The sequence below is a fragment of the Podarcis melisellensis genome (genome assembly GCF_964234715.1).
Source record: "Podarcis melisellensis genome assembly, chromosome: 15".
NCBI lineage: Eukaryota > Metazoa > Chordata > Lepidosauria > Squamata > Lacertidae > Podarcis > Podarcis melisellensis.
This window is the reverse complement of record NC_138532.1, coordinates 40,599,530-40,625,403: the sequence shown is the minus strand read 5'-3', so window position 1 is coordinate 40,625,403 and position 25,874 is coordinate 40,599,530. Positions and strand designations below refer to the sequence as shown.

General features: G+C 48.0%; 1 protein-coding gene across 2 annotated transcripts; it reads left to right on the top strand.

Moving 5' to 3' along the window:
* Positions 1-233: 233 nt before the first annotated feature.
* Positions 234-24,675, top strand: DHX40 (DEAH-box helicase 40). 2 transcript variants are annotated; one of them, XM_081890349.1, is made up of 18 exons: positions 234-335; positions 1,110-1,311; positions 1,602-1,747; positions 2,270-2,389; positions 3,444-3,674; positions 5,811-5,877; positions 7,066-7,197; positions 7,427-7,526; positions 9,151-9,237; positions 10,361-10,543; positions 10,673-10,753; positions 12,222-12,379; positions 14,142-14,256; positions 15,632-15,740; positions 18,359-18,453; positions 19,799-19,868; positions 21,497-21,725; positions 23,593-24,675. In XM_081890349.1, exons 2-18 carry the CDS (start codon positions 1,128-1,130, stop codon positions 23,730-23,732), a joined length of 2,247 nt encoding a protein of 748 aa, XP_081746475.1. In that variant the 5' UTR covers positions 234-335; positions 1,110-1,127; the 3' UTR covers positions 23,733-24,675. The 2 variants fall into 2 exon arrangements, with proteins under 2 accessions (XP_081746475.1, XP_081746476.1); XM_081890350.1 differs by lacking the exon at positions 21,497-21,725.
* Positions 24,676-25,874: the final 1,199 nt, after the last annotated feature.

The following is a 25,874-nucleotide window of genomic DNA, read 5'->3' as shown; positions in this document are numbered from 1 at the left end:
GGTTGAACCGGGCATCTTCTGCGTGCAAAGCAGATCCTAGTAAGGGCAGAGGATATTCAAAATCCCAACGGGATATTACGGGTTGCCTGGCCATTCTTGCAAAGCAAGTGCAATTGCCGAGCACGCAAGAGCCGCTGCATCGCTAACGTCCCAGCAGCAAGATGCAAGAAAATGAAGCGGTGGGCGTGGCTTGGAACGGTGGGCGTGGCTTGTGCAGGGAGGACGGCAACGTCATAGGCGCGCGCCGCTTCCCTGCTGCTTTTGAGTTGGGAGAGGAAAAACAAGGGGTAAAGAGTCGCCTCCAGCCGGGCCACGTGGTTTTCTACCTGCAGAAGGTGTGTGTGCTCAGGGAAGGAGAAGGTTGGGGGGGGGCTCCTGTTTCTCCCCCCTTCAATGGTATGGGAAGGGGTGGCTTTTGCTAAATATAGAACACTGGAGATGTTCTATATTTAGGAGCCACCTTTTGTGATTTAAAAGTGTTGTCAATATTGTGTAATCCGCCCTGGGACCTTAGGGTGAAGGGCGGGTTATTGCAATTATTAAAAGTCCCAGGTTCAGTATCTGCCTTTTTTTAAAAAAACGGATCAGGTCGGACGTGGCTGGGACAGACTTTCTCGAGCTGAGACTCTTAAGGGAACCGCTGCCAGTCAGAGCAGGCGTGAGGAAGCTGCGGTGCTCCAGATGTTGCTGGACTCCAGCTCCCATCAGCCTCAGCCAGCATGGTCAGTGGCCGAGGGAAAAAGGAATTGTAGCCCAGTAAGATCTGGAGGGTTGTCAGTTCCTCATTGCTTCTGGTGAACTATTTGTATCAGGCCACTTCCTGCTAGAGGTTGTGTGTAGGGCTGCCTCCCTTTTTTCCTTTTTACTGAGCTGATTCTGAGCTTGTTGACAAACACATCTAGCAGGTGCCACTTCCCCACTCAGCATGCTTGAGCTCTGTGAAGGAAAGGTGGGATATAAATGTAATAAACAAGAAACAAACAAACAGCTCTCAGTACTCCTGTGCTCAGTGGGACTTACTCTCAAATAAGTCTATTTAGAATTGTGGCCTTCAGGTGACATCTGGTGTTGCATCGTTGATCATGGCGTGTTTATATCTCTCCCTTTAGCCCTGCTGTGTTGTACAGATGAAGCGAAAATCCAAATTGCACCAAGGAGAAAGGAGAGATGATCTGGGCTTTGCCTCTCTGCCAATCTGCAGATACCGGAAGAAATTAGTTGAGGCCGTTCGAGATAACTCATTTATTGTAGTGACGGGCGAAACAGGCAGTGGTAAAACCACCCAGCTTCCAAAATACTTATTTGAAGAAGGTAACCATATATTTTTCTATATGGTAAAAGCAGTGACTATATTTTCCTTTATTCCATTTTGGAATATGAATCCCATTAGCCCCAGGCAGCATGGCTGTGGCTCCTGGAACCAATGGGAGTTATAGAGCAAAATATATGGATTACACATGTCTCTCTGTCCAGAGGGGTCTGTGTCCTTTATCCAGACAATCCCAAATAAATTCATGAACTGCTGCTTTTTCTTTTTAAAAGGGTTGTTAGTCCAGTCAGTTCCTGTGCAACTTCATAAGTCCTTCTGCTCCCTTTCGTAGGTTTTGCCAAGCATGGGGCGATTGGTGTGACACAACCACGGCGAGTGGCTGCCACGTCCGTGGCTCAGAGGGTGGCGGAGGAGATGGACTGCCCTTTAGGGAGCATCGTGGGGTATCAGGTTCGCTTTGATGAATGTGTCTCGGAGGTACGAGTCGGAATCAGTCTTATCAAACTTTATCTCGTATCTTCCGCCGCCTCTGAGTCAAAGGGGGAGGGGAGCTCAAGGCAGAGCGATCAGGAAGCTGTTGTGAAGCTGCTGCAGTGTCTGTCCACTTCTTCAGATTCTGAGCTCCAAGTGTGTCCCCTCTGCACCCAGTCTTGTCCTTGGAGGGCTCCCTGTGGCTGGCTCTTCTTCAAACCTCCTGTGTCTTCCAACCTCTAGTTTTCTCCCTCTTCTGATCTTTCTTCTGTGTCCCACCACCACTCCTCTGGGTCTGGGCCTTCTTCCTCTGTGGCTTCGCTAGGGGGTCCCTTAACTGGAGCCTTCCACCATGCTTTGGCATCCAGCCAGGCCCTGACAACAGTGTACATTGGTTGCTCCGCCCACTTTTGCCTCTGGCCCTGCCCTCCACTGGCATGCGGCGCCCCCAGAAGCGATGCGGCTCTCGGGTTGAGAAAGGTTCTTCATATGTGCTCTAACCAAATGCCTGATCTTGAAACCGCACAGGATACTTCCATCCGATACATGACGGACGGCTGCTTCTTGCGGCAGATACTGGCAGATCCACATCTCACCAAATACAGCATTGTCATTCTTGATGAAGCTCACGAGCGGAGTCTGAGCACGGTGGGTAACTAAGCCAGAAGGGGCTTATAAAGAGATGCTTGCTTGGTTGCCTAGAAATCGCCTTCAGGGGAAGCAAGTGTACACTTTGGGACACTGTGTACAGCTCTGGATGCTTCACCTCAAAAAAAAAGGACATTGTAGAGTTGGGAACGGGCCTGGAAATGGCACCCAAAATGATCCAAGGGAGGGAGCAACTCCCCTAGGGAGAAAGGTGAAAGCATTTGGGGCTTTTTAGATTGGGGAAAAGGCCAGCATGATAGGCGTTTGCAAAATTATGCATGGAGAGTGTGGCTAGAGAAAAGTTTTTCTCCCTAACAGTAGTAGTAGTAATAATAATAATAATAATTTATTATTTATACCCCGCCCATCTGGCTGGGCTTCCCCAGCCACTCTGGGCGGTTTCCAACAAAGTATTAAAATACAATAGTCTGTTAAACATTAAAAGCTTCCCTAAACAGGGCTGCCTTCAGATGTCTTCTAAAAGTCTGGTAGTGGTTGTTTTCTTTGACATCTGGTGGGAGGGTGTTCCACAGGGCAGGTGCCACCACCGAGAAGGCCCTCTGCCTGGTTCCCTGTAGAACTCGTGGACATCCAATGCAGAAGAAAGATTCAGGATAGAGGAAAATAAATTGCTTCTTTACGTAGCGCTCAGTTAAACTGTGGAACTCACTTCCCCAGGAGACAGTGATGTCCACCAACTTGTACGGTTATAAAAGACGACTGGACAAATTCACGGAGGCAAAAGCTATCGGTGGCTACTAGCCACAATAGCTATGTTCTGCCTCTACGGCTGGAGGCAGCAGTGCTTCCAAATGCCACTTACTGGAGCCCACAGGAAGGGAGAGAGTGCTGTTGTGCTCAAATCCTGCTTAAGGGTTCCCTGTGGGCAACTGGTTGACCACTGTAAGAACAGGATGCTGGACTAGATGGGCCATTGGCCTGATGCAGCAGGCTGTGGGTTTTTTGTGTGTCTGGGTGGAAGAAGGCTTGGAAGACCCTCTTATTTCACCCCTGGGAATTTAATGATGACTAGATGCTTGGATTCCACTTCCAGGATATCCTGTTTGGCCTGCTGAAGCAAATGTTTCAAGGGAAGAAGCCGCCGGAGAGAAAAAAGCCCTTGAAAGTGGTGGTGATGTCGGCCACTCTGGACACGGACAAGTTCTCTGAATTCTTCAGTCACTGCCCGGTGGTGGACATTCCTGGAAGGAACTATCCGGTGGAGGAGAGGTTCTGTGGTCTGGTGGGCCCGAGGGATGCTGACGGCTCTGCATATGTTACAGAGGTAACGTATTTTCTCCCTCTCTGCTGAAGCCAGGAGAGTCTTGCTTTCCCAAGTTCAGCAAAAGGAACCCGAAGCCTTTGGAGCGCAGCGCAAGTTCCCGCTGCGCTCCAAAGGCTTCAGGCAGCTATCCCTGAAGCCTGGAGAGCGAGAGGGGTTGGTGTGCACCGACCCCTCTCGCTCTCCAGGCTTCAGCGAAAGCAACGCTTAGCCTCCGGAGCGCGGAGGGAGCACTCCCTCTGCGCTTTGGAGGCTTCGCGTTGCTATTGCTGAAGCCAAGGAGCCTGCATTCGCTCCATAGGACGGACACACATTTCCCCTTAATTTGTGGAGGGGGAAAAGTTCGTCCTATAGAGCGAAAAATACGGTACTTGCTAGTAGCATTGGGAAGGGGTGTGGATTAGCGGTAAGCAACGCCGGCGTCGCTTGCAGAAAGGTCCCAAGTTCAACCCCAGCATCTCCAGATAGGGGCTGGGAACGTCCTGCTGTCTGAAAGCCTGGAGGGCTGCTGGCAGGCAGTGTAGACAACCTGGAGCAAAATGGAGAAGTTTTCTGACCTGGTTCGGCTGTTTCCTGTGTTCAGTTCTGGTGAGGAAAGCACCTTTCCAATGCCTTAACAACCTCTGGCTGCTCCCACCTTGCCTGTTAATCTTTTCTGGAAGTGGATTAAAATCACATATAACCATCATTTTCTTCATTATGGGCCTCTGGACTTCCAGCCAAGGTGGTGTCGAGAAAGGTCGTTCTTGGCTGAGCTCCGCAGGCTCTTTTAATGGTTTAACTGGGGTTTGTTTGTTTTTCTTCCTGTGTGATAGTGGTGGTGTTGGTTCAGCAGCTATCTAATTTATCAGGGGGCAAGGCCCATTTTAGTGTCGTTTTATTCTCTGGGGACCCAAGAATTGTAAATCAGTTTCAAAGGGAACTCAACAGCCGTTCTCAGTGTTTACTTATGCAGGTTTTAATCTTTATTCTAAGGATTTTTAAAACCTTTTTTTTTAACCTTTTAAACTTTTCAGTGTTTTACCACTGCATTATGGTCCTCCACGGGGTCACCTACAAAGGCTTATCGACATCTCCTGCACTGACTTAGTATATCTAAAACACTGTGATACCACTTTAAAGAGTCATGGCTTCTCCTAAAGAATTCTGGAAGCTGTAGTTTGCTAAGAGTGCTGGGAGTTGTTAGGAGGCTCTTTATGCCCCTCACAGAGCTACAATTCCCAGAGTTCTCTCTGAAGAGGGATTGGTTGTTAAACCACTCTGGGAACTTAATAAATAATGATAATCTCTCAGACCCTTAACAAATTACAGCTCCCAAAATTATTTGGGGAAAGCTATAACTCTTGGGACGCAGGTGGCGCTGTGGTCTAAACCACAGAGCCTTGGGCTTGCCGATCAGAAGGTTGGCGGTTTGAATCCCCGCGACGGGGTGAGCTCCCGTTGCTCGGTCCCTGCTCCTGCCAACCTAGCAGTTTGAAAGCATGTCAAAGTGCAAGTAGATAAATAGGTACCTCTCTGGCGGGAACGCTGCTCTGGTTCGCCAGAAGCGGCTTAGTCATGTTGGTCACATGACCCGGAAGCTGTACGCCGGCTCCCTCAGCCAATAAAGCGAGATGAGCGCCGCAACCCCAGAGTCGTCTGCGACTGGACCTAACAATCAGGGGTCCCTTTACCTTGACCTTTTTAAAGTGATACTGTAGAGCTGTAGATGTGTGGATGTGGCTTTGGTGAATGCAGTATGCATCCCAGGACTTCTGAAGTGTCAATGAATGCCTTATTTCTCCTCTTCTAAGTTATGATGGGCTGTGACTGAAAAATAGAATTTGGGGGTGGGGCTATGCAGATCAAGGGGTGGAGCTTATATGGCTAGGAACAGGTTTTGAATTCTCAGCAGCTCCTGTTGGGTCTGTGGGCTCCCCCAGGCTGCTGGAGAGCATTTCTGAGCCTGTGAAGGAAGTGTGGGTTGCCCACAGCCTGAACCCCCAGGTGGCAAAGCGTAGCTTTCCCCACATTGTTTTTTACAGCAGAGGAAGTCCGTGAGTACATGTGTGTGTGAAGGGAAACGGCTTCCAACGCTTTTCATGAAAAGGGGGATCTATTTTCAGCCAGTCCTAATCTTATTAATGTTGCTTGTTTCAGACTGTAAAAGTCACCTTGGATATCCACTTGAGCGGCTCAGCCGGAGACATCCTGGTTTTTCTAACAGGTGAGCATTTCCCATACAGAATAACCACTTTTGATGGTGAAATTATTATTACGATATTAATAAAAACACACCTGGGTGCTAGCAGGCTCTCGTCAGACGTTGAGTGCGTTGGATTCTCTTGAGTGACCTGGGATTTGCACTCTGCAGCAGAGTATTATAATTTTATTATTTATATTACTGCGTTGTAGCCGACTTAAGTTTTTCTCGGAGTAGACTCATGGAAGCAGATTTTCCTCCATTAGTCAATCAGTTTCAATGGGTCTCCTCTTGAGATTGATTAGTGTGGAATACAGCCCATTATTTATTAGCATGCACAGCTTAATGCAGAAAAAGACTAAAAATAAGCAGCTTGCAACATGCAAAAAAACCCCCAAATAAACCCCATTACACAGGCATTCAAATATAAACATCCATATTTAAAATACACAATAAAATTATTCTGTAAAAAACAGCACAGCAATTAAAACAGGTGACTCCAGGTTGGGGGATCAAGGGGAGTGTCTGCTTAATCAAGTGCATCTTCAGAAGCCGGCGGGGTGCCAATGCATATGGAGCCCCTTGTGTTTCAGCAGTGAGTGTATATAATAGTAATAGTAATAGTAGTAATAATAATAAATTTATTTATACCCTGCCCATCTGGCTGGGTTTCCCCAGCCACTCTGGGCAGCTCCCAATTAAATATTAAAAACACAATACAGAATTAAACATTAAACTTCCCTAAACATGGCTGCCTTCAGATGTCTTTTAAAAGTAGGATACAGTGGTACCTCGGGTTACAGACGCTTCAGGTTACAGACTCCGTTAACCCAGAAATAGTACCTTGGGTTAAGAACTTTGCTTCAGGATGAGAACAGAAATCTTGCTCCGGTGGCGCAGCAGCAGGAGGCTCCATTAGCTAAAGTGGTGCTTCAGGTTAAGAACAGTTTCTGGTTAAGAACAGACCTCCGGAACGAATTAAGTACTTAACCCGAGGTACCACTGTAGTTGCTTATTTCCTTGACATCTGATAGGGCGTTCCACAGGGCGGGCACCACTACCGAGAAGGCCTTCTGCCTGGTTCCCTGTAGCTCCAAATGCAGAGCAGAATCTGGCTAAAGCTGGACAATTTTTTAGAAAACAGGCTTGCAATTTGGGAGCCTTCCCTCTGCCCCCCCCCAAAGAACTCCTTGTTTCTCTTTTTGTTTTTAGGCCAGTCCGAGATTGAGAAAACCTGTGAGTTGCTTTTCCAAAAGGCAGAGTCTATCGATTACCAATTTGATGTAAGGGATCACTCCGTTGAAGGCTTGCTCATATTGCCATTATATGGCTCCATGCCAACAGGTGAGTCTGAGTTCTGCTTTGTGAGAACCTCAACTTTCATTACAAACCAGCCAGCGAACCAACCAAGTTGCTAGTCCTTAGGACTCGGAGCTGTCCAGGCAGTGCCTTGCTGAAACTCAGGTTGACGGGGCAAAAAGGCACAGCCTCATTTCTCCTCCCCATGGCCCCGTTTGAAGAACTCATGACAGACGTCTGTTTCAAGGTCTCTACAGCTCTCTTTCCCCCCCAGATCAACAAAGGAGAATATTCCTCCCTCCTCCTCCAGGAATCCGAAAGTGTGTGGTGGCCACAAATATTGCAGCAACTTCTCTGACAATTGATGGAATCAGGTATTTTTTGACCAGGAGAATGAGGCAGAGGCCTGAGAACAGAGGGATGGGTGACTTGGATTGGCCAAAATTAATACCGCCCCCTTGTGAGGTCACATGCTTCTTCCTTCACCATTTTATTCACATAACAACCCTGTGAGGTAGGTTATTGTGAGAGACCATGACTGGCCCAAGTTCTCTCAGTGAAATTCATGGCTAAGTGAGGATTCAGACCCCTAGCCCAAGACTCTTAACAACTATGCTACACTGGGTTATAAATTTGCAAGTAAATAAATAAAGAGTTCCCAGGGAAGAGGGGTTGTTTCTTAAACCACTCTGGGATGGAGTCTCCTAACAACACTTGGCACCCTCAACAAACTACAGCTCCCAGGATTCTTTGGGGGAAGAAGCCATGGCAGTTTAAAGTGGCAGGATACCGCTTTAGATGTACAGTGGTGCCCCGCAAGACGAATGCCTCGCAAGACGAAAAACCCGCAAGACGAAAGGGTTTTTCGGTTTTTGCGACGCTTCGCTAGACGATTTTCCCTATGGGCTTGCTTCGCAAGACGAAAGCCCATAGGGAAATCTCCGGGGACCTCTTTTAAATGCTGGCGGTGGGGAGCAAAGCCTTTCCGCCCCCCTCCGGACTTCAGAAGAGGTCCAGGAAGGCCGGCGGGGGCGAAAGGCTTTGCTCCCCACCGCCAGCATTTTAAAAGCGGTCCGGGATAGCAGGTCCTGGACCTCTTCTGAAGGCTGGCGGGGGGCAAAAGTCTTTGGTCCCCCCCCGCCTGCCTTCAGAAGCCGTCCGGGTGCTTTTAAATCGCCCCGGACAGTCCCGGGGCGATTTAAAAGCCCCCGGTTAGGCAGGCAGGGGGGACAAAGACTTTTGCCCCCTGCCCGCCTTCTGAAGAGGTCCTGGACCTCTTCTGAAGGCTGGCGGGGGGCAAAAGTCTTCGCTCCCTCCCGCCTGCCTTCAAAAGCCGTCCGGGGGCTTTAAAATCGCCCTGGACAGTCCCGGGGCGATTTAAAAGCCCCCGGTTAGGCAGGCAGGGGGGACAAAGACTTTTGCCCCCCGCCCGCCTTTGGAAGAGGTCCTGGACCTCTTCTGAAGGCGGGCGGGGGGCAAAAGTCTTTGCTCCCCCCTGCCTGCCTTCCCGGGAGAGCGGGAAGGCAGCGCTGCTTCTCTGCTCTCCCGGGAAGGCAGGCGGGGGGAAGCAAAGACTTTCGCCCCCCGCCGGCCTACAGAAGAGGTCGGGGGACAGACTGTCCCCGGACCTGGTCTGAAGGCGGTTTCCATAGGAACGCATTAATTGATTTTTAATGCATTCCTATGGGAAACCGTGATTCGCAAGACGAAAAACTCGCAAGACGAAAAGACTTGCGGAATGAATTAATTTCATCTTGCGAGGCACCACTGTATATGGTACAGATAGGTCCCTACTGCACAGAATTAAGAGTCGCTTCTGTTTCTCAGCTTGCCTCTGACTCCACCCACTAGTGACATGTGGCCCCACACCCAAAAGCAGGCCCACGAGGGAATGCGAGCTTCAGGCTGCAAAAGATGCCCCACTACTGGTTTAAGGGGCCAAAATTAGGCCTGCTGTGATGGTGGAATGCATGGATCACATTTGAGCTTCTCTTTAAGGTACGTGGTGGACAGCGGGTTTGTGAAGCAGTTAAACCACAACCCGAGAGTGGGCTTGGACACGCTGGAGGTTGTCCCCATTTCCAAGTAAGTTTGAGGTTCTGTGGGGTTTGTCGTCCCCCCCCACCACATTTAGAGGAAACAGCATTTCTTATAGAACCTGTAATTTCTCCACAGGCTGCTACAACAAATAATAATTTGTTATAATTCTGCTCTTCAGCCAAAAGGAAGGCTCCCAGAGCCATCTTTTTTAAGATAGCCCCTGCCAGCAGGCTTACAATCTAAACAGGCACGACACAAAAGGAAAATGGGCTGGGAGGGCGGAGGAAATAAGCAAATACAGGTTCAGGTTTTGGGTTAGTAAGGTAAAGGTAAAGGTACCCCTGCCCGTACGGGCCAGTCTTGACAGACTCTGGGGTTGTGCGCCCATCTCACTTAAGAGGCCAGGGGCCAGCGCTGTCCGGAGACACTTCCGGGTCACGTGGCCAGCGTGACATCGCTGCTCTGGCGAGCCAGAGCCGCACACGGAAACGCCGTTTACCTTCCCGCTGGTAAGCGGTCCCTATTTATCTACTTGCACCCGGAGGTGCTTTCGAACTGCTAGGTTGGCAAGCGCTGGGACCGAGCAGCGGGAGCGCACCCCGCCGCAGGGATTCGAACCGCCGACCTTTCGATCGGCAAGTCCTAGGCGCTGAGGCTTTAACCCACAGCGCCACCTGCGTCCCTTTTGGGTTAGTAGTAACTATTATTATGGGATGTGGGTGGCGCTGTGGTCTAAACCACAGAGCCTCTTGGGCTTGCCGATCAGAAGGTCGGTGGTTCGAATCCCTGCAACGGGGTGAGCTCCCGTTGCTCGGTCCCTGCTCCTGCCCACCTAGCAGTTCAAATCTGCCTTTGAACTGCTAGGTGGGCAGGACCTGGGACCGAGCTACGGGAGCTCACCCCGTCGCGGGGATTCGAACTGCCGACCTTCTGATCGGCAAGTCCTAGGCTCAGTGGTTTAACCCACAGCGCCACCTGCGTCCCCCAGCTGTGCGTTAACTGTAGACAAAACAATAATTTTCTCTTGCTGCCAAGAGGCCCCCTGTGCTGAGCTTAACACTTGAGAGGGCCTGTGGGGAAGGAGGTGATCTTTCACATATTTGAAGCCTAAGTTATTTAGTTAGCCACCAATATATTGATAATCATTAGTTCATGATCCTCTTTTCAGGAGCGAAGCATTGCAGCGAGCTGGCCGAGCTGGCCGGACATCTTCTGGGAGGTGCTACCGGGTGTACAGCAAGGAATTCTGGGAGCAGTGTATGCCCGACCACATGGTTCCAGAGATCAGGCGAACCAGCTTGACGTCTGTCGTCCTGACCTTGAAGTGCCTTGCTATCCACGATGTCATCAGGTGCCCATCCTGCCCAATGAGCTGAACGGGGAGTCACGAAAGGAAGAGGGTTGGCGATCTTGTTGCTTCACTTCTTTTTAAGGAATCCCGCAACCTTTGGTGACTCGATTCCCCCCATTTTCTGTTTAGGTTTCCTTATTTGGATCGCCCGGAAGAGAGACGTATTCTGGAAGCTCTCAAGGAGCTTTATCAATGCGGCGCTATTGACCGGTAAGTTTAAGCACCTGTGTACACACTGTACATTTATTTTCCCTGTAATTTTCATAAATTATGTTTACCTCCCATGCACCTAACAAAAGAGTAAAAACAAGAGATTGCCGGTTTTTACTCTCCATTGACACATGGAACTTTTACTGGAACATCTCATATTATAGCCATCCACTGATATTTTCTTCTTCTTTTTGAAAAAAACTACTAAGCTCTTATTCCCTGTGTTGCTTGAAATTAAAAATCAATAAAAATATTTATCTGTTGGGAGCCGCCCAGAGTGGCTGGGGAAACCCAACCAGATGGGCGGGGTATAAATTATAAATTATTATTATTATTATTATTATTGAAACAACAACAGCAGATTAAAGCAGAGCATATTTTGTACAGGGGCCTCCTGGATGGTGCAATAGCACCTGTGAACTCTTCCTCTGCCACCCAGGAAGCCTCTGGGCACCCCCACCCTGCTCAGGTGTCCCTTTAGTTGTGGGGTGGTGAGTGTGGTTCCTTTTTTCCTCTTTTGAATAGTTCATAGAGCTGAAGGAGGAAGTTGGAAGAGTGACTCTCTTTCCCACTTCCTCTTTCAGCTCCAATGCACTTTTCACAGCTCGGTTTCGTTTTGCTGAATCTGACTGTTAGCCAGATCTCTTGGTGAAGCGAATTGTGTGTGTGTTGGGATGCGGGTGGGCTGATCTGGAGGAGTGGGGGGTGAGAAATGACCAGAGGGAGTGGTAAAGGTAAAGGGACCCCTGACCATTAGGTCCATTCGTGACCGACTCTGGGGTTGCGGCGCTCATCTCGCTTTATTGGCCGAGGGAGCCGGCGTACAGCTTCCGGGTCATGAGGTCAGCATGACTAAGCCGCTTCTGGTAAACCAGAGCAGCGCACGGAAACGCCGTTTACCTTCCCGCCGGAGCGGTACCTATTTATCTACTTGCACTTTGACGTGCTTTCGAACTGCTAGGTTGGCAGGAGCAGGGACTGAGCAATGGGAGCTCACCCCGTCGTGGGGATTTGAACCGCCGACCTTCTGATCGGCAAGCCCTAGGCTCTGTGGTTTAACCCACAGCACCACCCACATCCCTCAAGGGAGTGGTACACTTGCTCAAAAATACAAATGTGCTCTCAGGCCTAAAAAGGTAGGAGGCCCTGATGTGTCTGTTTCCAGACTTAAAAGTTCTTTCTGCTACTAATTTCTTCTGCTTCCAAGAATATGGTGGGAGGGGGGTTGCAACTCAGTAGTAGAGTAAATAAATAAAATTACGATTGGGGCAGAAGTGGGCGGAGCCTTGACTTCTCTGATGTCATTTTGCTACTTTATGCAGTGGGTCATGTGACGCCTCTGATGTCACTTTGTGGAATGGTGTCACATGCCTAGGGCTTAATGTTTGGCTAACGGAAGGATAATTTCCAGATTAACCCTCATTCCTTATTCCCCGCCACTTATATTCTCTCTCTTCCCAAAATTTAGGAGAGGCTATGTGACCAAACTGGGGGAGTTCATGGTGCGGTTCCCCCTGCCTCCGAACCTGACTTGTGCTGTCATAAAGGCTGCCTCTCTAGGCTGCGAAGACTTGATGCTTCCAATCGCAGCCATGCTGTCAGTAGAAAAAGTGTTCATTCGACCAGGTAGGACGGGAGAAGGGGTGGCCGCAGTTGGCAGCTGTGGAGCCAGAGAACACACATTTCCTCCCCTGAAGACTGTTCTTTTAGGGTAGGATCATTCCTTGTGGAGGCCTTAGCCGAGGTTGTTGTGCTCTGGATTGTGATGATGATAGGTTTGTGCATCTAGGTAACCCACATCATTTTGCATCAAGAAAACGTGACTTCTATCTAGCCTTGCAAATTTAAAAATTTAAAAAGGCACCCTCCTAATAGCAAACTTGTGTGTTGGGTGCCAACAGCAGTTGAGAACAAGAGGGTTTCTCAAGAGACCATATAGCACTGGTCCTGAAAGACCTACATTGGATCCCAATACGTTTCTGAACACAATTCAAAGTGTTGGTGCTGACCTCTGAAGCCCTAAACGACCTCGGCCCAGTAGACCTGAAGGAGTGTCTCCACCCTGTCACTCAGCCCGGACACTGAAGTCCAGCTCCAAGGGCCTTCTGGCGGTTCCCTCACTGCGAGAAGTGAAGCTATAGGGAACCAAGCAGAGGGCCTTCTTGGTAGTGGCACCCGCCCTGTGGAAAGCCCTCCCATCAGATGTCAAGGAAATAAACAACTATCTGACTTTTAGAAGACACCTGAAGGCAGCCCTGTTTAGGGAAGTTTTTAATAATAATAATAATAATAGTGTGCTCAGGGAAATTCTTGGGATTATGGAAGTGCAAAAGGCTATTATTAAAACAAAAGACAAGGAGCCCCCACCCCAAAATCCTAGCCCAATCTGAGCATCTTTAGTAGGCATGGAATTTTAAGTATCAGATGGAGAAAGAAAACAGAAAAGGGGTGTGTCTGTGTGTCTGTGAGAGTGGAAGGTCCTGCTTGAGTCAACAACACCTGATAGCTCAAGGTGGCATCCGTGTTTCCCTCCTTATTTAGTCCCCACAACAACCCTGTGAGGTAGGTTAGACTGAGAAACCCTGAGGGAAATAGCTGTTTTCTGTGCTATGGCAGAGGCCTGTAACGGCTGTGGAAACGAAGAAAATAGGCAAAGGGCTGGGCTGGGGAGTGATGCTTGAATAGGAATGATTGTTGTCAGAGGACAAAGGTCCTTTGATGGTCCTCCCCACATTCGCTGGTGGTGCTGGGTAATCTTTGTAACACATTAACTTTGAGTTTCTTTGGTTCAGCAGTCAAAAGCGGTGCATGCTAGCGGTGCCTTTGAAAAGGATCTGCTGCGGATGGGGGGCTACTTAATCATTTATCTGTGCCCACTTTAAAAAACCAAACTTGAAAACCTGCCCTGTGCCTCCACAGCTAGCCCCTTTCCCTAGCCACAAGCTGGGCTGTAGCAACTGAACAGTGACTGGGAAATCACTCTGCCTATGCCCAGAGGCACAGTTTTCCCCACTGCTAATTCACGTGACAGGTTCTGCTAAGCTTTTGTCTCAGACCTTTTTTGGATGAATAATAATAATAATAAACACTTCCTGGGTTACTCAACCATTGTTTCCTGTTGCACCTGACCCAGGAAATGATGATAGAATAAAAGGAATTGATGCCCAACTTCATCCAACTTCTCAAATTTTCAAAGCTTTATTGGCATATAAACAAGGTTACAATAAGGTTCTGTACAATGAAATCAGCAAAATCTGCATCTAACACTCGTATAACACTCAGGAATCCTCACTGCATGCTGCAGAAACCTGGCTGCCATCTCAATCTTATTCCCATCCTGGATAAACATAAGAAAGACTACCTTACATTCGTCAATGTATTTCCTTAGGTGACCCTGAGGCTCAGAAAGAAGCTGAGCTCCGACACCAAGAGCTGTCTTTGCAAGCGGGCGGAAGCAACGACTTTGCGACTCTCCTGAATGTCTTCGAACAGTGCAAAGCAAGGTACCCAGTGTTATAAACAAAAAATTGCCCTTTTCCCTTATGGGGTACCCAAGAGCCCGTATAGAGTCCTTACGTAGGTTCCCTATTGGTAGGAGAGAATAACAGAGGCCAACCAGAGAATATTGAGAAGCAAAGCAGCTAGTAAGCTCGATCTTTATTGATCTGTTGCAACACTGTGCTCCCCTCACCTGCAGGAGAGAGGAGGGACCCAGAACAATGGTGCGCAAGGCCTTATAAAGACTTTTGAAATTGCCACCCTGTAGATCAAGACCACCCCCAGAAACATCATGCATACATCACAGAAGGGGTGTAACCTAAGACCACCCCTCAGATACATCACACCTACATCACAGAGAAGGCGGTCTAAAACAGAAATTTGAATGTTGTTTTTATCCTGTCCTTGTTCATCTCCTGTCTGGCAGGTTACTTGATTGGATTGCCTGGGGAGCCTGGCCAGTCTTTTGTAGTGATAAATACTTAGTTCCTGGGCCAGGTCACAGGCTCACACCCTATTCAAACACAGGCATACCCTTAAGACAGCATTTGTGAGGAAAGAGACAATGGGGAGGTTTCCCACTTTGACCTTGCAGAGAAAACATGTGCTCAGTTTAGGAATCAAAATGGCTTCAGGTCGGTCTTCCTGTGCTGATCTATGTATGTGCTTGGTTGGTACGCTTATGAACATTACCATATATCCAAGACCTTAAAATTCCTATCACACCAGCCAACAAGGGGTTGGCTGCAAAACGGGCAGAATGTCAGATTGGTAGGAAGCAGGGATGTTTAGCCCGGTTTCCAGGTCACCACCTCCAAGGTGGTGCCTTCCAGGTGTTGTCAGACTACAACTCCCATCAGCCCCTGTCGGTGCGACTATTGGGTCCAGGACGATGGGTGTTGTAGTCCATCAATATCTGGAAGAATTTTCCTCTTGTGCTTCAGTGCCAGAATAGCGGATGGACAGAGGGTTGTAAGTAGGGTTGAGTTCAAGGTTTTTTGGGGTAGATATTAGGGGTGTGGGGCCTTTGCCCAACCTGGGGGGCACATTCCCTTCTGAGCAACATTGCAGGGGCCAGATGTCAGCAGTGGACAGGGCCAGAAGAAAAAGAGGGTGAAGGAACACATGTTAATTTCTTCGCACACGTTACTACATCTTCTATCCAGGAAAACATCCTGGCACCTGGTAGGGAAGAGACTGCCAGTCAGCGTAGACAGTACTGAGCTAGATAAACTTTGTATAAGGCGGCTTCCTATCTTATTAAACCAGCCTTTAATTGAGAACCTTGAGGACTCAAATCTTGCTTTTCAGAAAGCAGCTTCCCATGTTCCGTTTAAAACAACAGCTTTTGTTGATCTCGCTTATTTCCCTCTGGCTTAGCAAGTCCCCTTCTGTTTGGTGCCGGGATAACTGGGTCCACTGGAGAGCACTGAAGATGGCGTTCAGTGTGGAAGGGCAGCTCTGGGAGATCACCAGCAAACTGAAGCAGGTGGGTCTACCTTGGGCGGTGGGGGTCTTGGGACGGGGGTGGGGGGGCAGTGTCACTCAGGGGTCCTTGAGAGGTTTCCCAAAGGAGCTGCGCACAGTTAGCACTGTGGAAATCGATCCCACAATAGGCAGCGATGGCTCCCAACTTGGATGCCTTTAATAATAATAATAAATTTTTATTTATATCCCGCCCTCCCCAGCCAAGACCGGGCTCAGAGTGGCTAACAACCAATAGTAAAAACAAGTTGATTAAAATACAATTTAAAAGATTAAGATACAACATTAAAACAATTAGGGAGCAATCTCATCATAGGAAAAGAAAGGAAAAAGAAAAAGGGGGAGGGAATCAAACTGATTCTGAGCCAAAGGTCAGGCGGAACAACTCTGTCTTACAGGCCCTGCGGAAAGAGATCAGATCCTGCAGGGCCCTGGTCTCATGAGACAGAGCGTTCCACCAGGCCGGAGCCAGTGTTGAGAAGGCCCTGGCTCTGGTTGAGGCTAATCTAACTTCCTTAGGGCCTGGGACCTCTAGGGTGGTGCTGTTTATGGACCTTAAGGTCCTCCGTGGGGCATACCGGGAGAGGCGGTCCCGTAGGTACAAGGGTTCTAGGCCGTGAAGGGCTTTAAAAGTCAAAACCAGCACCTTAACTCTGACCTTGTACTCCACCGGGAGCCAATGCAGCTGGAAAAGCACTGGGTGAATATGCTCCCATGGCAGGGTTAGACAAATTCATGGAGGCTCTCAGCGGCTGCTGTCAGTTCCTGCTTGCAGATTTCCCCTAGGCATCTGGTTGTGCACAGTGAGAAGAGTGTGTCGGACCAGATGGGCGTTTGGCCTGATCCTGCACGACTCTTACACTTCTTAAAGCTGTAATAAACGAAAATCTGCCCTTAATCCCTTATGGGGGACACAAGAGTCCTTATAGAGTCCTTTGCAGGCTCTCCATCGGTTGGAGATAAGAACAGAGGCCAACCAGAGAATATTGAGAAGCAAAGCAGCTCGTAAGCCTGATCTTTATTGAACTGTTGCAACAGGATGCCCCCTTCACACGCAGGAGAAGGAGGAGGACCCCGAACCAAGGTGTTCCTGCCCTTATATAGACATTTTAAATTGCCCACCCTGGAGTCCAAGATCACCGCCAGAAACACCATACATACATCACAGAAGGGGTGTAGCTCAAGACCACCCCCCAGACACATCATACCTACATCACAGAAAGGGCGGTCTACAACAGAAATCTGAGTGTGTTGTTTACCTCGTGTCTGACAGGTTACCTGTTAATGCTTACTTGATTGGATACCCTGGGGAGCCTGGCCAGTCTTTTGTAATGATAAATATTTCATTCCTGAGCCAGGTCACAGGCTCACCCTATTCATACACAGACATACCCTTAAGACAGGATTTGTGAATGAATAGACAATGGGGAGGCTTTTCCATTTTCCTTGACCTTGCAGAGAAATCGTTTGGTCAGTTTGGGAGTCAAAATGGTTTCAGGGCCGTTTTCCTGTGCTGCTTCAGACATGTGGTGTTTATATATTTATGTACGTGTTTGCTTGGTACATTTATGAACGTTTATTATAGATATATATGAGACCTTAAATTTTTTATTTCAAAGCTTATGCTTGGCACCCTTCCCTGACATAATAAACTCCTGATTGTCTTTGGTTTTGCCTGCTGAAACAGTCATTCCAAAATACAAATTTACTGTTTCACGCACCAGAGATTTCAGAGCTGTCGTTTAGGTTCCCCGCTCCGGACTTTCAAGAGCTGCTAATGCAAGCCTCATTGAACTTAGACCTTATTATTTTATTTTACTATCTCTTGTACTTTTTACTTACTGTCAAAACTGGCCCGTGGACGGCGGACTGAGGAATCTGGCTGGCACCAGTTTGCAGTTACCTGGTTTGGGTATACTAAGCCCTGCACAGCTTGAGGTCAGGATACCTGCAAGATTGTCTCGTCCCCTTATATGCCCTGTCAATGACTGCGCTCTATAGGTGAGGGTCTCCTGAAAATACCATCCCATCAGGAGATTCACTCTGCACAAAATATGAAGCAGGCCTTTGGTGTTCTTTTAGAGTTTCCTCCCCTTTAAATATTAGACAGACGCCATCTCTGTTGTCTTTTTGGTGCCAGCTGAAGACTTTCCTCTTCCAACACGGCTTTTAAGCAGAGATCTTTCCCAGTCTGCATGTGCCTTGGAATTGTTTGGGGGATGTTTTAAAGATGGCTTAGCTTTCTTGTGGGTTTGCCACCTGGGATGCCTTTGGGTGGAAGGGGGAGATATAAACTTCATAAATAAATAAATAAATAAAAATAAATAATAGAGGGTTGACCTGGAACAAGTGTAGCAAACGTGGCACCCTCCAGCTGCTGATGGACTACAGCTCCCATGATCCCATGCGGTTGACCAGGCTGGCCGGGGCTGATGGGAGTTGGAGGACTCCATGTTGGCTCACCATGGAGTAGAAAGACCTTCCATTGGATTGAGTAAGGCAGTTTTTGGTTCTCTCTCTCTCTCTTTCTCTCTCTCTCCTCTAGGGTTCCTTTTAACAAAAAAATGTATTTTATCTATGGATTCTCTCTCTCTCTCTCTCTCTCTCTCTTGCTGTCTTTAGCTGCCAGACTTTCCAAGAGAACATTTTGACGGCTCCAGGAATGAGATCCTGAGAAGATGTCTCTGTGCAGGTTATTTTGCCAATATCGCCAGGAGGTAAGGAGTTCAACAATCAATCTACTTATTATGGTAAATTACCAATATCCATAAGTAAATTATGTACAACTGCAGAAAATAATAGCAAGCAGAACTATAGCCATAAAATTATTAATCTGTATAGTACTATAGCCATAAAATTATTAATCTGTATAGTAGTATAGGATGCCAGGCTTCGAAAATGAGATTTTAAGTTTGCTGAAATTAGTCCTTGTTGAATTTTGCATACAGCTGCACAATGTTTCACTCCCCCTGGGTACGTTCTTATCCAAAAGGAGCAAAAAAGTAGAAAACGCTCATGATCATCCTGGGAATTTCCGTAAAAGAGGATTTTCAGTAAAAATCTTACCTGTGTCATGATAAAAAGAACGACACACAAGGACATGAGTTACCATTTCTGCCTCTCTAGATTCACAAAGACATTTACATTAATGGGGAAAAGGAGTGGCGCTGTGGTCTAAACCACTGAGCCTCTCGGGCTTGCCGATCAGAAGGTCGGCATTTTGAATCTGTGCGATGGGGTGAGCTCCCGTTGCTAAGTCCCAGCTCCTGAAGTTCGAAAGCATACCAGCGTGAGTAGATAAATAGGTGTCGCTGCGGCGGGAAGGTAAACGGCATTTCCGTGTGCTCTGGCACTTGTCAATGTGTTCCGTGCACCAGAAGCGGTTTCATCATGCTGGCCACATGACTCAGAAAAGCTGTCTGTCAGTGGAGATGAGCGCTGTACCCCATAGTCGAATTTGACTGGACTTTAACCGTCTAGGGTTTCTTTACCTTATGTTGATGACAGGGACGTTCTTGGGGAACCTCCCCTCCAGAACTGCTGAGGGAAGGACATTTAAACATACCAGAGTAAAGGCTCTGGGATGTTTTTGAGTGGAGACTGTGTAAAGGGAGTTCACTTGCTTATAGGGCTGCAGTGCTCTGCCAATATGCATGTTATTGGAGGTTAAGACTATAAGCTCATAGAGTCGTGGAATTGTAGAGTTGGAAGGGATGATTCTATGAGCTTACAGAATATGCCGCTGTCCCATACGGGGATCAAACCGGCAACCTTGGCATTATTAGCACCATGCTCTAACCAGCTGAGCATTGCAGCGGGTTGGACTAGATGATCCTCAGGGTCCCTTCCAACTCTGTGATTCATTTTGTAGTGTAAATAAAACAGATAGAACAATTATAACAGCAGGTGGAAAATTAAAAGAGGGGAAAACAAAGCTATATAAAATTTGTAGAATGAGTACAGTTGTGCAGGGGTTAAAATGACAAAAGTCCCAAGTCAAAGACTATCGGGCTGGTTTTTGGAAAGTCTGCTTCAACCTCTTCTTGCGTTTTTTGCCCTTAGATCCATAGGCAAGTCGTTCTGTACCATGGACGGCCACGGAAGCACCGTCTACATTCACCCTTCGTCCGCCGTAAGATCCCCCCTTCTGTTAATAATTGCTGGGGAGTGGGGGGATGGAATGGTTGAACCTTTCTATAGATAAAGAAGAAAGCCCAGCCAAGCAGATTCTCTGCATTCCTGGCTTTATTTGATGGTATAGGTAAATAGTCTTTTTAAGAGAAAGGTCCCAGGTTCAGTCCCCAATTGCATCCCTTGGTAGGGCTGGGAATGTTTTCCTGCCTGAAACCCCCGGAGAGCCACTGCCAGTCAAGGGAGACAATACTGAGCTGGGTGGACCAGTGGTCTGACGTGGCACGAGGCAACTTACACCTTATAACCTGTATTTAAAATTGGTTTTTTCCTTTTTCTTTTCCCCTATTATGTTTTTACTATAATTTTACTCTTGTTAGCTGCCCTGAGCCTGGCTCTGGCTGGGGAGGGTGTGGTATAAATTATTATTATTATTATTATTATTATTATTATTATTATTATTATTATTATTATTATTATTTAGCTTTTCACTGAGTCAGAGCTGACCGGCAGCAAACTCTCCAGGATTTCAGACAAGGGGTCTCTTGCCCACCTAGCTTGGGGGCACCAGGGATTGAACCTGGAACCTTCTGCAGGCAAAGCAGGTGTTCTTCCACTGAGCTATGGCAGTGTCGTTCACCATGCAGGCAGGGGTCCTCTGGCCTCTGGCCAGACGCACAGGGGTTATTTGATAGCTAGGTGGATATAACAGGAAGTCGGGAAGCTGTCAGTGCAGTATATGCTTAACTCTGCAGTTTTTACCGGGGTGTACCTTTCTTTAAAGAGGGACACGGGTGGCACTGTGGGTTAAACCACAGAGCCTAGGACTTGCCGATCAGAAGGTTGGCGGTTTGAATCCCCGCAACGGGGTGAGCTCCCGTTGCCCAGTCCCTGCTCCTGCCCACCTAGCAGTTCGAAACGGCAGTTCGAAAGCACGTCAAAGTGCAAGTAGATAAATCGGTACCGCTCCAGTGGGAAGGTAAATGGCGTTTCTGTGTGCTGCTCTGGTTCAACAGAAGCGGCTTAGTCCTGCTGGCCACATGACCTGGAAGCTGTAAGCCGGCTCCCTCCGCCAGTAAAGCGAGATGAGCGCCACAAGCCCAGAGTCGGCCACGACTGGACCTAATGGTCAGGGGTCCCTTTACCTTTAATTTTCTTTAAGAACATGAGATGAGCCTTCTGATGGGAAGGCGTTCCACAGGGCAGGTGCCACTACCAAGAAGGCCCTCTGCCTGTTCCCTGTAACTTGGCTTCTCGCCAGAAGGCTCTCGGTGCTGGACCTCAGTGTCCAGGTAGAACGATGGGGATGGAGATGCTCCTTCAGGTATGTGAAGAACTGCTTCCTTTTGCCTTCCTGAAACTTCAGGAATTCAGATGGCCCTGTTTGGGTTCTGTTATTTTGAGAGGGGGAGAAAGGCTTCCCCCAGAACTTGCTGCATTCCAGCTCCTATCAGCCCCAGCCAGTGGCGTCAGGGATCAGGAATGATGGGCAATATAGCTCAGGAGGAACTGGAGGCAGAGCATAGCCATCATAGCTACTGGCCATCGATAGCCGTCTCCTTCCTGAAAGGAAGCTGCTCTTGTACGAAGCATTTCTGATAACTTGGAAAGCACACATGTCTCCCACAGCTCCGTGATCAGGAAGCCCAGCTGGAATGGATCCTCTTCCATGATGTCCTCGTGACCTCCAAGGTTTACGTCAGGATGGTGTGTCCGGTCCGCTATGAGTGGGTTCAGGACCTGCTGCCCCGGCTGCACAAGATTGACGCTTACGAGCTGAGCAGCATGGCCCGGGAGGAGGTGACGGAGGAGGAGATGGCCAAATGGAGGAACAAGGAGGACCTCGAGAAGCGGAATGGTGAGCTCAAAGAAGGCCTCCTCTGTGGTGGCCCCAGGCAGTGGAGTGGAATGGCATCCTCTCCAAAGTTGCATCTTGTGCAGTTGGTATCAGAGTATCTGGCTTGCAAGCAGAAGGCATGAGGTGGGGCCAGGGAGAGACCACTGATTGATACTGCAGAGAGCAACTGCTAGTCAGTGTAGACATTATTGAGCTGGATGGACCAAGGTCTGACTCGGTATAAGTTCGCTTCTTGTTTTCCTGTGCCTTTCGATGATTGGTTACAATGCACCCTTTTAGTCAGACATTTGGCTGAGTGGCTCTTCTTCCTCCCATTGCAATGATGTTCTGTGATGCTGTTTTGTTTAAATCTTATTGGCTACTTCATGTATTTATTAGATAGATATCCCTTCCTTACAAAGGTGCCCAAAGCTGGCATTTTGGATTTTAATATAATAGTAATAATAATTTTTATTTATGCCCCGCCCTCCCCAGCCAAGGCTGGGCTCAGGGCGGCTAACAAGCAATAATAAAAACAAGTTGAATGAATAACTTACAAACAATATTAAAATACAACATTAAAATATTGAAGCATTAAAATATTAAAATGCAGCCTCATCACAGGAGGAGAAAGGAAAATGATAAAAGAAAGAGGGGAAGGGAATCAAATTGGCTCCAAGCCAAAGGCTAGGCAGAAAAACTCTGTCTTACAGGCCCTGCGGAAAGAAATCAGATCCTGCAGGGCCCTGGTCTCATGAGGCAGAGCGTTCCACCAGGCTGGAGCCAGTGTTGAAAAGGCCCTGGCTCTGGTTGAAGCCAATCTAACTTCCTTAGTGCCTGGGACCTCTAGGATGTTGCTATTTATGGACCTTGAGGTTTTCTGTGGGGCATACCGGAAGAGGCAGTCCTGTAGGTACGAGGGTCCTAGGCTGTGAAGGGCTTTAAAGATCAAAACGAGCACCTTAAATATGACCCTGTACTCTAATGGGAACCAGTGCAGCTGGAAAAGCACTGGGTGAATACGCTCCCATGGCAGAAACCCCGTGAGGAGCCTCATTGCAGCATTCTGCACCCGCTGGAGTTTCTGGGACAGCTTCAAGGGCAGCGCTGCGTAGAGCAAATTACAGTAGTCAAGCCTGGAGGTGACCATCGCATGGATCACTGTGGCCAGGTCGGGGAAACTGGATTGAATTTTGAAACTGGACTGGATAAACAATCTTTCATCTGTTGTGCCTGTGGTTTGTTGCATGGTTCACGGTAACCAAAGCTGGAGAGAAAGTTGTCCCCAGGCAGAAATAACCAATCACCCCTTTTCGTTGGTAGTTTTATTTTATGATTTTAATTTGGGAAAGGCTGAAGTGCATGGACAGAGCATCTCCCAAAAGGGAATGTGACTCTTGGGCTGAGAAATGTTCTCTATCCCTGTTAGTTCTGCCTTGGCCTTATGATTATCAGCTTGTAGTAACAGACAGGCGTGTTTTTTCCACCGGTGTTGTGAAATGCCCTCCCTGCTGGCATATGAGTGGCCCTATCATTAATGGCATTCCGCCGGATCATCAAAACACACCTGTTTAAGTGAGCTCCTGAATTTGTTGTTTTAATTTTTACTTTTTTTAACATGGCCACAGTGATCCATGCGATGGTCACCTCCAGGCTTGACTACATATACAAAAAGAATCATTTTTTAATTTAGGATGTTTTAATGTTATTGTGCAGTTTAATTATGGAATGATTTTATAGTGGTAAACAGCACAGAAGCCATATTGGCACATAATCAGTATGTAAATTTATAAATGATAGTAGCAGTAGCAATAATAATAATAATAATAGAAATCCTGCATTTTGCAATATTGATTTCTAGTGTGTGGTTTCCCCCTTTCCCTTTTAGAAAAAGCGACAGACAAGTCTGCAAAGAACATGGAGAAGAGGAATGATAACCAGTCGATAAGTGATGCTAGGGCACGGTTCTTAGAAAGGAAGCAGCAGAGAATGCAGGAATTAAATACCTCTTCCAAGGAAACAAGCTAACCTAGAAACTGCGGCTTACTTGAATCGGCAGCACTCCTCCGTCCCTGCCACCCACAATGTACCCTTGTTTCACCTGAATTTTCACAGCTAGAGCTGGGGGAATGGAGACGGTGGGAAGGTAGGACCCAGGGGAGCCCAAGCTGTCACCTGATACCTCAGGTGGGTGGAGCTACATCACTGTGTATATAAGGACCAGCTGCAAAGGGACAGCTCTAGTTAGAGAGTCCCAGCAGGTTGCCGTGGAGGCTGAGAGGATGCCATGTCTGCTTGTAGCTCAGAAAAGCCTGCAAGCGTGCTGTGGTGGTGGCCGTGTCATGGGCGAGACCCCTCTGAAGGTGTTGAGGCCAAATCTTTATCTTTTAAAGAGGCAACTACACTACAAACTACACTTCAAACAGGCCCCCGACTTCTCTTGTCTTTCCTACACCACACACAAACCTTCCTCTCTCATACAGAGACTCTCACACTTCCCTCTCTCATACGCCCTCCTCCTCTTGTCTCTTTTGCGAGGACTTTCCCCCCCGCAAAAGCCACTTTACAGTTTTCCATATCAAGATTGATCAAACTGTTTGGCGTTGTTCTGCGATCAGAAGAGAAGGCCACTTGACAAAACCCTGGCGGGGAGCCACCTTTTAAAAACGAGTGCATTAAAAATATTTATTGTTCTTACCTATGCTGCTTCCAAGCACTGTTCATCTATTGGCTTGGAAAGTGGCCTATGACATTGCAACCTTTTTCTAAAAATGCACACTCACATTGGGTGAACTGCTCAAGCAAGAAGTTATAACGCTTTTATTAAGCCTTTTAAAGAATATATTCATTGTGATATTGTATATACTGGTGGGTGGGTGTGTGTATTCTTGGTTGTAAAATATCCACCCCTTTTGTTGAATAAGAAATGTTTTTTGTACCTTTGTTATAAAGCTCTGACAGCTTAAATTGAGCTTTTTGAGTGTATCAGTCTTGGATGGATCTGCTTTTCCTCCTTTTGAGATGAGACCTTCAAGTTGAGTTAAAGATACTGGTCCCCATTGTCTCCCATTTTTCTGCAGGGTTACCTATAGCAAGGGTGTGTGTTTCTGCAGCCCACCATTGTGGTTAGTTTGTGCCATTCCTTTGTGTGGCCTTTCTAAGAACATAAGAAGAGGCTCTGCTAGATGAGCCCAGCATCCTTGGGGAAATGACGGGCTGTATTCCTTGCTGCACAATCTTCCGAGGGCCAGATGCGAGAATTCTGCAGGGCCAGAAGCCAAAGTGGGTGGAGCAACAAATGCAAACTTTTGTACAATAGCAGGCCAGTTTCTTCAATCCTCCAGGCAAGGAAGAGCCATTGCCACAGTTCAGAAACATTCTAGCCAGGCAAGAACACTCAAGGAGGATGAAAAGCAGGGACTGGCCAGGAATGTGGCTTGGGGAGTCTCCCAAGGGCCAGAAAGAGAGATGTGGAGGACCACATTTGGCCCCCAGGCCCAGGGTTCTTCATCCCTGCTGCTCTATACTACCGTATATACGATGCACTAGGACGCGGGTGGTGCTGTGGGTTAAACCACAGAGCCTAAGGCTTGCCGATCAGAAGGTCGGCGGTTCGAATCCCCGCAACGGGGTGAGCTCCCGTTGCTTGGTCCCTGCTCCTGCCAACCTAGCAGTTCAAAAGCACGTTAAAGTGCAAGTAGATAAATAGGTACCGCTCCGGCGGGAAGGTAATCGGTGTTTCCGTGGGCTGCTCTGGTTCGCCAGAAGTGGCTTAGTCATGCTGGCCACATGACCTGGAAGCTGTACACCAGCTCCCTCGGCCAATAAAGCGAGATGAGCGCCGCAACCTCAGAGTTGGTCATGACTGGACCTAATGGTCAGGGGTCCCTTTACCTTTACGCACTAGGCTCCTGCAGGGGGCGGGGTGTATGCGTGCTGCATTGGATAGGAGGGATTTGCAGAAATCAACACTGACCTCCATTGCACCTGCAGAGCAGCTTCTATTAGCCCAAAGCTACCATTGGACCCAGTCCTAACAAACACACCTGGAGGAGGCTGGTTCATTAAGCTTCTGCCTGAATAAAGTTATTTTTAAAAAATCCAGGCTGTAATGTTATTTATTTACTGAATTTGTGCCTGCTGCCTAGCTCTGGCATGTTCTCATTCAGT

Coding starts and splice junctions, on each gene's coding strand:
- DHX40 (XM_081890349.1), top strand. CDS start 1,128: ATGAAGCGAAAATCCAAATTGCACCAAGGAGAAAGGAGAGATGATCTG. Junction 19,869..21,496: donor ACATTCACCCTTCGTCCGCC/GTAAGATCCCCC, acceptor TGTCTCCCACAG/CTCCGTGATCAGGAAGCCCA. Junction 21,726..23,592: donor GGACCTCGAGAAGCGGAATG/GTGAGCTCAAAG, acceptor TTTCCCTTTTAG/AAAAAGCGACAGACAAGTCT.